Below are 15,320 nucleotides of genomic sequence, written 5' to 3'. Positions count from 1 at the left end.
ACAGGAAAAAAATTGGATCTTGGCCACTTGGTGGTCCTATAAGAGGGAAAAAAATATAAAAATGGCTGTACAACCATTTGTCTTATCAACATAAAAATCAGTGTTCACAGTCTTGGTCCGAAGTGCCACAAATGTCTACGAGAACATTTGCTTATCTCAAAAAACATGACTGCCATTGGCCGACGAAGTTTGAGCACTTGTTAGACAAGGTTAGCGGATGCCTATTGGAATGAAACTTGGTGGGCCTGTTTGACTCACCGCCCCAAAGGTCTGAGAGAAATTGGAAAGGAATCAGCCACTGGGGGGGGCAGTATAGCATTTTTCAAGGGCAGAAACGATTGTACGTTGTGCGTTTTTTCTCACATACGCACAATATTTGTATCATACGATAGAAATCCTCATTCCAGAATACTTTGCCTCTAGAATCACTGCTGTCAATCAACTCATTTGTTAAATGATTAAGAAGATGAAAAAAAAAAAAACTACTTTTGCAAACTAGTCCTAGGTTTTTCGCTCAATCTGGAAAAAACACTGTAGTACAATTCTCTGGACTCTCTAGGCCAATAATTATAAAAAATGTTGCAATTTACCTTTCGGGAAGCTATAACGGGGTCGTTTAGAAAAGGGTCCTGTCCAAATTTATCCCAAATCCTATAAAGCCTAAAGGAAAACTCAAAACTTCACAAAACCTGCTGAGCGCATGCGACAGATGATTCTAAATAAGCATGCAAAGTTTTAAGGATGATCAGACCACAGCTGCTGCTATAGCAGTCATAAATGTTAAAAAACATAACATTTCTATAATAAATTACTTGGATTTGCCAAAAATGCCTGAGGGTGCAAAAAATCTAAAACTAAAAATCTACATATTGAGAAAATCGCCTTTAAAGTTGTCCAAAAGAAGTTTTTAGCAATGCATATTACTAATCAAAAATTAAGTTTTGATATATTTACTGTAGGAAATTTACAAAATATCTTCATGGAACATGATCTTTACTTAATATCCTAAAATCGAAAATTTTGACCTATACAATGTATTTTTGGCTATTGCTACAAATATACCCGTTTTGTGGTCCAGGGTCACAAATGGCCTAAATAATAAATGAGTTCTTACTTTAATTATTATGACTTATTGTTTAGCAGTAATATTTTCTTTACTTTTAAATGAATGTTTTTTAAGTTGTGCTGAAGTTGGATCTTTAGACTAGCTGTAGCTATAAAAAACATAGTTACACAGTAGGCTAAAATAATCAAAAATCTATTGTAAATTTGATATATTAAAATACATTTGTGTAGAAACAATTTGTACTCAAACATTGTGTGCACATTTCACAATGAATTTCAAAGAAACAGCATGTTGAATTAATGTGAAATTTTAAACTATTTGCTTGTAAAATATACTCAGATAAAACAAACTTAAAAAATAATTTTTATAATGTAGTTTTGTTGTTGGTTAAGATGGGACAACCAACTTGAAAACATATAACTGAAGGCGGCCCAGGATAGTAGGGAAGAGAATGGCAGTTCCTGTGGTCTGTAGTTACAAGATGTGCATGAAACAACATTAATGGGTATGACATTTTCTAAACTGGCATCCTGGCATTCTGTACCCTGTCAGTGAAGGTTACCCAAATGCCAGATACAAGTGAGGGCACTGGCTGCGACTCTTGCACAACTCTCTCTCTCTTTGTTGCTAATCACTGCTGTCTCCACAGCCACCTGCTTGTCACATTCGTCTGTCTGAATGGACCTAATCTGCCCGAAACAGAAGACAGATTCAATGAAGCAAAAGATATGATAACAGCTGTGGAGATGGGACTACAAATAACATTTTGGATTTGTGTTGAAAACATAATGTGAAAAACATAATGTGATTTTAAATCAGTGGCCCACCATGCCATTTCACATGATAAGGGAAAAACATAGGAGAAAAAAAAACATGCATTGAAGCATATCTTAATTTTTCATTTATATTTTTTTTTTTTTTTTTTTCAATTTATTTTATTTTATTTTTTCATTGAAATTGAAAACTATAATTAAAAAAAGAATAATACTTTTAAAATCTTATATTTATACATTCATAGAGTCCATTAAAAACAGTAAGGCATAATAATGAGTCAGAAAGTAGTGTTTAACAATTTGCTGAAATTTGGCCGGGTGCATTTTTTTTTTTTTTTTTTTTTGGAATTTGTGAGAAGCTAATAATTAATTAAATTATAAAAATATAAAAATACATTTTAAAAAAAAAGAAAATAATAAAAAATAAATTTAATAAATAAAGTTAAAGAAAAATATTTTTTTATTTTTTGATACCTGCATGTCATGTATGTCACAATGCATTAAGAGTCGGGGGTGAAAACTTTTTGAATTTAAAGATCAGGGTAAATTGAACTTATTTTGTCTTCTGGGAAACATGTAGGTATCTCTGAAGCTTCTGAAGGGCAGTACTAAATGAAAAAATATGATATTTAGGCAAAAAAAGAAAAATGGACACCTCTTCATTCTGTTCAAAATTTTACACCTCTGGCTCTTAATGCATAGTTTTTCCTTTTGGAGCAACAGTGAGCGTTTGAACATTTTGTAATAGTTGCATATGAGTCCCTTCAGTTGTCCTCAATGTGAAAAGATGGATCTCAAAATCATACAGTCATTGTTGCAAAAGGTTAAAATACACAAAAATGCTGAAAAACCGAAGAATTTGTGGGACCTGAAGGATTTTTCTGAAGTACAGCGGGCAGTTTAACTGTTCAGGACAAACAAGGGACTCATGAACAACTATCACTAAACAAACAAAAAAAAAAAAAAACACACACACACACACACACACACACACAGCTGTGTGATGAGGTAACAGCACAGTATTAAAAATCAAGTGTATGTAAACTTTTGAATGGGGTCATTTTTATAAATTCAACTATTATTTTCTCATGTGGACTATACATAAACATCTTACTCAGGTCAGTACTAAATAAAAAAATAACAAGCACTTTGTATGATCCCACTTATTTTGGTATATATTCAACATTTTGCAGATTCTGCAAGGTGTGTGTAAACTTTTGACTTCAGCTGCACATTAACACATTAAGCTGTGCTGCTAAAACTGGAGATGGGTGTTTGAATGTGGTCTGCATCAAATGCTGTTGCTTGCCCATATTTTCCTCTCTATTTTCATAAAGTGGTGAAAAACTGCACCCTAATATTTTTACAGGTTGGAATGTAGGAGGACAGACAGAGAAAAACAGATAGCCAGAGAAAGAAGGACAGAGAGGAAGTGAGAGAAAAGGGGGCTTGTTGAGAAGGGGCTATCATGTGACGCTAAACAAGCTGTTAAATATCAGTCTCGGCCTGCCAAGGAGCTTTCAAACAGATCTGGCATGTGTGACGGCAGGATTACACATACACACGCTTGCCAAGAGGACACAGACCTAACACACCTATTCATGCAGACCTATATAAAGCGTCTGAACTTGGGCCAGAGTCTTGAAAGCATCTCGAAAGCTCAGGAAATCTTCAGCAAACCAAACTCTCTCTTTGTCCTCAGACACATTGGCCAAGATAAGCATAAGCCCCCTGACCTTATGTTTGCTGGCAGCCAGAATGTGTAAATCCCTGTGCAAAAGAGATGCACTTGTGTAACACAACTACTGAGTTATATTTCAACAGTCAACGAGAGCCAAACTAAGTGTCATTTATTTTGAAGATGATGATGTGTGTTTCAACATTGGGTTTCAGATTTCACTAATTGCTGTAAGATCTCATAAATGAAATTATTCTAATTTCTGATTTCTCTGTTTTTGTGTTCAAATTCAGTGTGCGGTTGTGACCTGGCCCAAGGTGGTTTCTTCATGAAGAACGGGGAGTACCTATGCACGCTGGACTACCAGAGGCTTCATGGCACTCGCTGTAATGGCTGTGGAGACTTTGTTGAAGGAGAGGTGGTCACTGCTCTTGGGAAGACCTACCATCCCACATGTTTTGTCTGCACTGTTTGCAAGTAAGAGCTACTTAAAAAGAGCCTCATGTTAAAACATAATCATGTCAAAAGTTTACATGCACCTTGAAGAATCTGCAAAATGTTAATTATTTTACCAAAAATAAGAGGGATCATACAAAATGCATGTTATTTTTTATTTAGTACTGACCTGAAGAAGATATTTCACATAAAAAATATTTACATATAGTCCACAAGAGAAAGTAATAGTTGAATTTATAAAAATGACCCTGTTCAAAAGTTTACATACACTTGATTCTTACAACTGTGTTTTTACCTGAATGATCCACATTGTTTTTGTTGATGTTGTTGTTGTTTAGTGATAGTTGTTTATGAGTCCCTTGTTTGTCCTGAACAGTTAAACTGACCCCCGTTCTTTAGAAAACTCTTTCAGGCCCCACATATTCTATGGTTTTTCAGTATTTTTGTGTATTTGAACCTCTTCCAACAATGACTGTATGGTTTTGAGATCCATCTTTTCACACTGAAGACACCTGAGGGACTCATATGCAACTATTACAGAAGGTTCAAATGCTCACTGATGCTCCAGAAGGAAAAACAATACATTAAGAAACTGGGGGGTTAAAACATTTTGAATTTGAAGATCAGGATATATGTAACAAATGTTTTCTTCTGGGAAACATGTAAATATCTTCTGTAGCTTCTGAAGGTCAGCACTAAATGAAAAAATATATATATTATATTTAGGCAAAATAAGAAAAATGTACACATCTTCATTCTGTTCAAAAGTTTTCACCCCCCGGCTCTTAAAGCATCGTGTTTACTTCTGAAGCATCAGTGTTCAACTGAACCTTCTGTAATAGTTGCATACGAGTCTCTCAGTTGTCCTCAGTGTAAAAAGATGGATCTCAGAATCATACAGCCATTGCTGGAAAGGGTTCAAATACACAAAAATGCTGAAAAACCAAAGAATTTGTGGGACCTGGAGGATTTTTTTGAAGAACAGCAGACAGTTTAACTGTTCACGACAAACAAGGGACTCAAGAACAACTATCACTAAACAAAACACACACACACACAGCTGTGGATCATTCAGGCAACACCCCAGTATTAAGAGCAATGTAAACTTTTGAACAGGGTCATTTTTATAAATCTTTTTCAGGTCTGTACTAAATAAAAAATAACATGCATTTTGTATGATCCCACTTATTTTGGTATAATAATTAACATTTTGCAGATTCTGCAAGGAGTATGTAAACTTTTGACCACAAAAATGTGAAACTGTGATATTTTTTTAAGGATTCTTTGATGAAAATTAAATTCAAAGTAACGTTTATCTGAAATAGATTTATTTTGTACTTTTTACTGTTACTTTTGATGAATTTAATGCATTCCTGCTGGAAAAAAAGTATTAAGTTCTTTTCTTTTTTAATTATTGACCTTAAACTTTTGAATGGTAGTATAAAAGCCTAAATGTCTTTGCATCCTTTTTCTGTTGCCAGACGGCCATTTCCCGCTGGTGATCGAGTCACGTTTAATGGAAAAGACTGTCTCTGCCAGCGTTGCGTCCAGCCAACTTCCCCCGACTCCCAAAGACATCAGCGCCTCTAGTAGTAAGTCCACACTTGCACACACATGTGCGTTTGTGCTTATTGGATACGTTTTAGTGTCCTACTCAGATTTCCGCTTGCCACAATCATCCCTGTTTATAGATGCGTTAGAATATGCAGTGTATGCGTGTGTTGACAGCTCTTGTACCGGCCAGGTCTCAAGGTCGTTGCTGCTAGTTGGAAACTCACTGTCTTTCCATCCGGTCAGAAACTATATGCTTTGGTTTTCTCAGCATCAAAAGCTACTGTTTGTAATATCATCATGATGTGATGCCTTTTGGAAAATCTGAAGTCTTGAAGGATTTGTATTTTTTTTTTCAAAGAAATAGTTCACCCCAAAATGAAAGTTCTGTCATTATTTAGGCTACTAACCCAAGTTGTTCCAAACCTGTAGGAGTTTCTTTCTTCAGCTGAACATAAAAGAAGGTATTTTGAAGAATGTAGTAAAAAGGTTGATATTGACTTTAATAGTATGGGGAAAAAAATACTATGGAATGCAATAGGGACCAGAAACACTTTGGTTCAACAGCATATTTGTAGCAATAGCCAAAAATACATTGTATGGGTCAAAATTGTTCTTTTATGCCAAAAATCATTAGGATGTTAAGTAAAAATCATGTTCCATGAAGATATTTTGAACATTTCCTACTGTAAATATATCAAAACTTAATTTTTGATTTGTAATATGCATTGCTAACAACTTAATTTGAACAACTTTAAAGGAGATTTTCTGACTTTTTTTGCACCCTCGGATAGCAGATTTTCAAATAGTTGCATCTCTGCCAAATGCTGTGCTGTCCTAACAAACCATACATCAATGGAAAGCTTATTTATTCAGAAAAAATTACCCTTATGACTGGTTTTGTGGTCCAGGGTCACATTTAAGCTTCAAACTGAATTTTTATAAAGTTGTGTAGTGCGTTCTAGCTTTTATTAGCAATCCAGTCAGCATACATATGAAATTCCATAGCAACACCCTAACACTCACCACAAATGCTTAGGCAGTGCTTACACCAGTAAGAATACATGTGCTGTACATTATCAACGACATAGGAATGCCTTGGCGCGCATCCACAGCTCCCAAACACCATGATGGCTTTTACACAGGCAAGTATTCGTTCTGAAATATTATTTTAATAAGGATCCCTGCTTCTTTTCAGACTCGTCTAGGGTTACTTGAGTTGACAGGATGCTTAGACCAATTCCTGTGCTGTCAACCAGGAAAAAGCTGATCTCCTTAAAATGTTTCTCTCTTTGATTCTCTCACTCTTTTATCTCACTTCGAGGAAGTTCTTCATCCTCCTCCGGTAGATTAGGGGTTCTCTTGGCGTAATTTAAGCTGCGGGGCCCCAGGAGTCAAGCAGACAGGCACAGAGAATGAGGGAGGCTCGGAGCCAATGAAAAGCTCAGAGCACCGCTGTGCCTGCTGGTTGTCCTATTCTCTCTCACTCGCTTTCTCTGGCCTTCCGCTTTCTGATACGTTCTGGAATGATGGATGCTGACAGCCCAGGACTCCATATGTGTAGTATGTGCTGATTTCCCGAGGCTTGGGATTTCCTTATTATAGTAAATGGCTCTAGTCATTAAACTCAAATTGTCATAATGCAGGGAATCGTTGTTACATAACAACATCAGGTGATGGACAATTACAAAGCAATTTAGCAATGAATAGCTGCTGTGTTGCGGAGGAGAGAATTAATGTAATTCTAAGCATTGCATCATGGGATTGGCTTGATTGAGAAAACATTGTGTACACCATGTATCAGTGGAGTTTGGCTATTTGTGCTTGGGTGGGAAAAAGGTACAGGATACACACACACACAAACACACACTACAAGTTTACTGTTAAAGCGACAGTATATAAAGACAATGTTACAAATGATTTCAGGTAAATGCTGTTTTTTAACTCTCTATTCATCAAAGGATTCTGAAAACACGTATCCACAAAAATATTAAGCAGAACAACTGTTTTCAGCATTGATAGTAAGTTACTTAAGCACCAAATCTTATTATTAGAATGATTTCTGGAGGATCATGTGAGACTGATGTATCTGGAAGCCTGTTTCCACCACTGAATAAAAAATAAAGGTAATTGCGACTTATGTCACAATTCAAACTTTTTTTCTCGCAGTTGCAACTTTACATCTGGCATTCTGACTTTTTTCACAGAATTGTGTAATACAAATTCGCAGTTCGGACTTTTTTTTCAGAATTCTGAGATAAAAACTCACAATTGCGAGTTATAAAGTCAGAATTGCAAGATATAAACTCAATATTCAGACTTTTTTTCTGAATTGAGAGTTTATATCTTGCAATTGTGACTTTTTTTAGTAATTAAGTCAGAATTTATATAAACTTACAATTCTGAGAACGTCAGTCTTTTTTTCCCCTCTCAGAACTGGACTTTAATACTCGCAATTGCAAGTTTATATCTTTATAACTAATGGTTCATGCAATTCTGAGGGGAAAAAAAATCAGAATTGTAAATTATTACATAATTCTGAAAAAATAAGTCAGAATTGCAAGAAAAAAGGACTTTTTTTTTTTTTTTCCCCTCAGAATTGCATGATATGAATTGCATGCTCAATTCCGTGGGGGAAAAAGTCAGAATTGAGAGTTTATGTCTCACAATTCTGACTTTATAACTCATGGTTCATACAATTCTAAGAAAAAAAAACTCAGAACTGTAAATTGTTATTACATAATTCTGAGAAAATAAGTCAGAATTGCAAGAAAAAAGGACTATATGACTTTTTTTCCTCAGAATTGCATGATATAAACTCAATTCCGTGGGGGAAAAACTAATGGTTCATGCAATTCCAAGGAAAAAAAGTCAGAATTGTGAATTTATGTCTCGCAATTCTGACTTTATAACTAACGGTTCATGCAATTCTAAGAAAAAATTCTGAATTGTGAATTTGTATTACGTAATTCTGAGAAAGAAAAGTCAGAATTGCAATAAAAAAAATACATTTTTGACTTGCCTTTCTCTGAATTGCATGATATAAACTCAATTCTGTGGAAAAAAAAGTCAGAATTGAGAGTTTATGTCTCACAACTCATGGTTTATAACTCATGATTCATGCAATTCTGAGGAAAAAAAGTCAGAACTGTAAATTGTTATTACAGAATTCTGAGAAAATAAGAGAAAAGGACATTTTTTTACGTTTTCCTCAGAATTGCACGATATAAACTCAATTCCATGAGGAAAAAGTCAGAATTGAGAGTTTATGTCTCACAGTTCTGACTTCAGAACTCATGGTTCATGCAATTCTGAGGAAAAAAAGTCAGAATTGCAAGGAAAAAGAAAATTTTTGACTTGTTTTCCTCAGAATCGCATGATACAAACTCCATTCTTTGGGGAAAAAAGTCAGAATTGTGAGTTTATATCTCATAGTTCTGACTTTATAACTAATGTTTCATGCAGTTCCAAGGAAAACAAGTCAGAATTGTAAATTTTAATAAAACTAAATCATTAACTTGAAATAATTTGGCATAATATTGCTGTTTTTACTGTAATTTGGTATCTAATTAAAGCAGCTTTGGTGAACATAAAAGATTTTTAAACAAAATATAATAAATAAAGTATAATTAGAGTGCTACATGTGCAAACTAGCATTAAAATATACAGTATAAACATATTCATTTTGAGATTTGTACTATGTTAACTTCAAATAAGTGTTACATATGACAAAGTGAGCATGCAAGTTAAAATTTGCCAGTATGGTATCATTAATTTAGTCATAATCATGAATGTTAATTTAATCTGCCCATGTGTCCATGCACCTTCTTTTTCTGTCTCTCTGTCCTGTTCTTCTTTCATTGTTTTTCAGTTATCCTTCTCTTCTTCCCCTATATGTGCAAGCATCCATACGTACACACACACTTAAAGAGCCCTAGTGAATATCTCTTTGTGTCATGCTTGGCTGATTATTTGTCATTCACGAGCCCCAGGAAATGATGAGGCTGATGAAAGTCTTTAGCCTAGATAAGTGCTTTGTTTTTTGGAAGGAGCTCATTGTTTCGAGCCATGATAATGCTACTTTGGCAAACCCCACAAAGCTTTTACCGCATGACACTTATAAAAACCTGCACTGAGTTTAGATAAACCTCATGACAGGTGGATTGAACAAAGATCTTTGAAACTTTCCCTTTTATCTCTTTCTTGAAACACAAACACACACAATCTCTGCAGGTATCTAGCACACACACAGTGCAGGTTGAGAAGGCTTAAATGATGCATTAGAGCACTAGATGCAGAGCGGTGCATTATATACTCTCCTCACTGTCAATGGTTACCATTGTGCCTCAAGCAACATCAGCAGCGTCTGGGACCTCCCTGCCCCTGCGCATCCGTCCCTGCTTTTTAAAAAAGCTTTTGGGATTTCAGCCAAGGAACATAAATAGAAGATGACAACCATGAGCTATTTTTATCCCTCAGCCTTTTACACACGTTACACATGTATTAACTAAATTCCCTCGCGTTCCTCCAGGAAGAAGCTCCATCTTGAGAATGCTCAGCTTTTAGAAATGATGCTTATTCAATTAGTCATGCAATATAATGATGATCCACTATTGATCACTGCATGAATTTTATGGATACAATATGCATTGCTTGAAATTCTGAGAGCCTGAATAATCAGTGCTGTACGTTGTAAATCAACAGGCCTTGAAAACCAAGGGAGTTTTTATTAGTTTACACTGACATCTAGTGGAGAGTATTGTTAGTGTACACCTAAATGACCTCAAAAACTTTAAAAATATATAAATTTACCTGCCCTACTGTGTATCAGAATTATTGCTAACTAAAAACTAATAAAAACAGTTTTCAGTGAGTAAAATAAAGCTGAATAAAATATGAATATTTCATTAAATGCTTATATATATATATATATATATATATATGAAAATGTTGTTATTAATCACTTACTTGCATGTCATTCCAAACACGTAAAAGCTTTGTTCGTCTTCGAAACACAATTTAAGATATTTTTGTTGAAAACCGGGAGGCTTGTTAACTGTCCCATTGACTGCCAGGTAAATACTACTGTCAAAACCCAGAAAAGTATGAAAGACAACGTCAAAATAGTCCATCTGCCATCAGTGGTTCAATCTGGATTTTATGAAGCGACGAGAATACTTTTTGTATGCAAAAAAAAAAAAAAAAAACACGATTTTATTCAACAATTCGTCTCGGAATGAAGCTTTTACATGTTTGGAACGACATGGGGGTAAGTGATTAATGACAAAATTTTCATTTTGGGAAGGAGTTACCCTTTAATTTGTGTTCCGAAGATGAACAAAGGTCTTACAGGTTTGAAATGACCTAAAGGTGAATAATTAATGATTTTTTTTTATTTATTTTTGGGTGAACTGTCACTTTAATATGTGTTGTCCAACTTCCTGTTTCTCATTAACATATCAAAATGTCATTGAGTCTGTAAATGTCATTTTTCAGTGTGTGTGTGATGGTGTTGATCTGTGTGTGTTCTCTTGCAGACTGTGCAGGATGTGGCAGGGATATAAAGAACGGTCAGGCTCTTCTGGCCTTGGACAGCCAGTGGCACCTCGGCTGTTTCAAGTGCAAGGCCTGTGGGAAAGTGCTGAGCGGGGAGTACATCAGCAAGTGAGCTATGCCTTAATTATTTTTTATCTCTCATCATCTCGTGCGTCCCGCTCTCTCTCTATAATTCCCCCTCGCTTATCTGTCCTCTTTTCTAATAGCATTCAATTTTTGCTCTTATCCTGCTTTTATTGAGGTGAAATAGAATACAGTAAAAACATAAATCTCTCTTCTCTCTCTTTCTGTCCTACTCTGTTTTTTAAGGGATGGTTCTCCGTATTGTGAGAAAGACTACCAGATCCATTTTGGCGTGCAGTGTGAGGCCTGTCATCAGTTTATCACAGGGAAAGTTCTGGAGGTGAGTAACCAACATGCATATATTGACTGAACTTCTTGTCTGTTTCTACTGAATACGTTGTTCCACAGGGAAAAAAGCGTGTGGAAGCTGCTAAATCATATAGAGAAGGACTTAGTAAGCAAGAAAGGGCGTGATATTTTAACAAACTAAAGTTAACAGGTGATAAAAATACATACAAGCAGTATTAATTAAGATATTAGCCTAATATTTCACCTACGTGATTGGAAATGATAAGAACCAACACGAATGTTGTCAATTTTTGCCCTGGAAATCCTGGTTCTGTTTGGCCAACCACAAACGCCTTTTGTTCCTCAAACAGTTTTTTTGCACTCTTCTCATTGTTTTGTTATAACCTTTGGCAGTCTGTAGTACTCCAGATGTTTTTCCCAGTCCGAACAATTAGTACAGCACAGAACATGACAATAATTGACCATTTTCAGCAGCAATAATCAGCAAAATATGCATGTTTCATTCAGTTCAGAGGCATTGTTTACGTTCTGTCCCGCCAATATGGCCGATTGATGATGCGTCGTGAAAACAATCTATAATGCACTGGGGATAAAGCTTGTTTATAATGTTATAAAAAAAGATTTTTGTTGAAAAAATTTCATTTTTTCAATCACAATTTCCACAATAACATTAAGCAGCAACTGTTTTTAACAATGAGAACAATAAGAAATGTTTATTGAGCACCAGATCATCATATTAAATCATTTCCGGCTTGAGTAATGGATGCTGAAAATTTAGCTTTGCCATCACAGGAATAAATTATGTTTAAATACACTGAAGTAAAAATTATATCACAATATTACTGTTTTTACCAACTTCAAACTTTTGAGAGAGAGCTAGTGTATATTTTCAACCTACAGTTTCATTTCACATTTATGATGTATTAACTTTGTCTCAGATGCTTCTTATATGGTTCATTAAGAGAAATAAAAATTGTTGACGTACAGTAAGAGTATATAGAGCTATAAAATTAATATGGAGAGTACAGCATAGATAACTTCATCACTAGATAATTTGGTAAAAAGTTAAGATAGACAATTCTGGGCCTCATTCATGAAACTCACATAAAAAAATTAATAAATTCACATTCTCATTCACAATTAGTGTAATCCCCACCAATGAATTACAACTGTGTAAATTACGTGTCCAGGAACGCAGGTATATAGAGTGTTTTCATGACATGTCATCAATCGCCCATATTGGCGGCACTGAATGTAAACAATGCCACTGAACCGAGCGTAGCTCGCATATTTTGGTGACTATTGCTGCTGAAAATGGTCAATTATTGTCATGTTTTGCACTGTACCAATCAGTCGGACTGGGAAAAACATTTGTAGTGCTAGTATAGACTGCCTAAAGTTATAACAAATCAAGGAGAAGAGTGTAAAAAAACTGTCTGAGGAACAAAAGGCGTTTGTAGTTGGCCAAACTGAACCAGGATGTCCAGGGCAAGAATTTTGACAACATCTGTGTTTGTTCTTATCTTTTCCGGTCGGTTAGGTGAAATATTAGGCTAATATCTTAATTTATACTGCTCATACGTATCTTTACCACCTATTAACTTTAGTTTGTCACAATATTGCGCCCTTTTATGCTTACTAAGTGCTTCTCTATATGATTTAGCAGCTTCCACATGTTTTTTTTTTTCAGTGGTTTAGACAGTTAGCAGAACTACATATTCAGTAGTACATTAACAGTGCAATCTATGCTGTTGTTTACATCCGGGTATCACCAGTATGGCTGTGCATCCAAGTAACTGATCAAATCGTGACGTAAGTGCAAACCCTCTATTCCTGACTTTCTTTTCAGGTTTGGCTCCAGTACATTGCATAAATGCAAAAATGACTAATAGCCCATATGCCTAACAATATTTAATTAACGTGTGTCCACCGAAGCGCTTTTAACACTGAAAAAATGCCAGGCGCTCTTCTAAAAACCGGCCAGCTGGTGACGCTTTAGAGCGCTTTGGAGGCACTGTGTTTTTGGTTTGATTGCTATGAGCCATGACAGCAACATATTACTAATATCTAATTTTGAAGAATATTACTGAATATTAAAATTAAATAGCCAGCACAACTCAGCATATTAACTTGCCGGCTAACGTTTTGAAAATATGAACATGTTCATGAATTGGAAAGTTTAACTCAGAACGGCTTCACGACCCATTTACACCCCAATTACTCCTGCTGGTGTTTTGTGAATGAGTCTGACTTTTTTTATTACGAACAAAATTTCTTATTCTGGCAAATTTGCCCAAATCTACCATGTTTTTTGGCATATTGACTACCATTTGTATAACCATAGCTTTAATACAATTGCTAAATAAACTACAGTTAGTGTAGCAAAACCATAGTTAATTTGTGGTTACCATGGTTTAACTACAGTAAACATGTTTTTTTTGTTTTGTTCGTGGTTAATTTTCATATGGGTGATCACACTTTGAAACATTGTTGCGTTTTCTTCTGATGAGCTTATTTTCTCAGGAGAAAAAAAAAAATCTGAGAAGCACAAGACCTAATTTCCTCTCAATTTAGTCCCACTGCTTTCTATAATACGCATTTGAGATCTCACTGAGGTCTCTATTGTGAGTTTTCCCTGCCTTACGGATATTAAAAATGGTCTCTTGTGGATTTTCAGTGTTTTATAGTCATGTCAGAATGTGTCAGAGTTCCAGATTCTTACACTTCCGCTCCCACTAAACATCTGGATCCCCTAAGAGTGGAGTCGTTAGTCTGACCCATGTCCACACGCACATCTCAACATCCAACAACATGGCTGAACTTACATCATTGCTCCATTCATCAAACATTTTAGAACTGACACCGGCCCACTGGGAATAGAGCAAAGCAGCGCCGCTGGGTGGGTTCCAAGGTCCCGCCTAGCTATTGTACACGGGACGGCCCATTTGAGGCCGGGCCCCTGTGATAGGGTGGGAGAGCGCTGAGATAGAGAAGGGGGAAAATTTAGGAAAACTCTCAAGAAAAGTCAAAACGTGAGGAGCTGAAGGAGACTATAGGAGCTCACTCGAACAAGAGTGTGCAAGTGACAAAAGTGATTTTAACCACAAAGTCGCAGGGCTGGGGTGCCACACGAGCAGCCTGCCAGAGGTAATGTTTTAAATCTGCTTTAGACGCGGTTTCTCATTTTTTATTCTAAAGCATTAGACAAGCATGTTTGCAGTTATGTCACAATGTGTGTTCTGGTCAGATTTAGGAGCAACATAATATAACATAACCATGCGGATGGTGTTTATCAACAGAGCGAAAATACTTCAGAGCTTTTTCTTTGCTGTTTGGGTGATCATGATCAAGCTTTGTCATCCTGATTATATTGACCTGTCAACAGTCTATTAGATGCTGGTTCTCATCAGTGCTTTCTCATACATAGTCTGTTTACACTCACGTAGACTAGTTGTGTTAATGGGGATCTGTGCAGCCACAGATGGTGTAAAGGAAGTGCGCTGGAATCTCATGCATGTGTGAGCGCCGAAGATCAAAACCAGCTTTCTATCTATAAATCCAAGCAGATATGTGTAGAATCTCAATGTGATGTTGAGAGCAACAGATGCCGCTGGTCCGCAGATGGCATCGCGCTCGTGCCAAGGAGGCCATTCAGATTTGATGAGGGACGAATAGTGCTTATAAACATTGTTGTGGAACTCTGTTATTTTAGGTTTGGTCATGACTAGAATTAAGAATTCGCAGTTAGCAGTTTGTTTTCTGTGTGCTGTTAAACATTTATGCTGGGAGCAGACGCTCAAACATGCTATTTTGCTCCGTGTTAGCTTGATTACGCTGGGCTGTCAGCTTGTATATGTCAACCGTGGAT

At 36.0% G+C, this 15,320-nt stretch overlaps 1 protein-coding gene across 1 annotated transcript in view; it reads left to right on the top strand.

The window, feature by feature from the left end:
* The window catches only part of ablim1b (actin binding LIM protein 1b), a 72,583-nt gene that overhangs the window by 24,658 nt on the left and 32,605 nt on the right, over positions 1-15,320 (top strand). Inside the window, 5 exon segments of the mRNA XM_051124436.1 lie at positions 3,811-3,994; positions 5,455-5,533; positions 5,535-5,565; positions 11,062-11,188; positions 11,390-11,483. Of these exon segments, the coding sequence (XP_050980393.1) occupies positions 3,811-3,994; positions 5,455-5,533; positions 5,535-5,565; positions 11,062-11,188; positions 11,390-11,483 (515 nt within the window).

This window comes from Labeo rohita, chromosome 12 (assembly GCF_022985175.1).
Source record: "Labeo rohita strain BAU-BD-2019 chromosome 12, IGBB_LRoh.1.0, whole genome shotgun sequence".
NCBI classification, from domain to species: Eukaryota; Metazoa; Chordata; class Actinopteri; order Cypriniformes; family Cyprinidae; genus Labeo; species Labeo rohita.
This window is presented reverse-complemented; position numbering and strand designations above follow the sequence as displayed.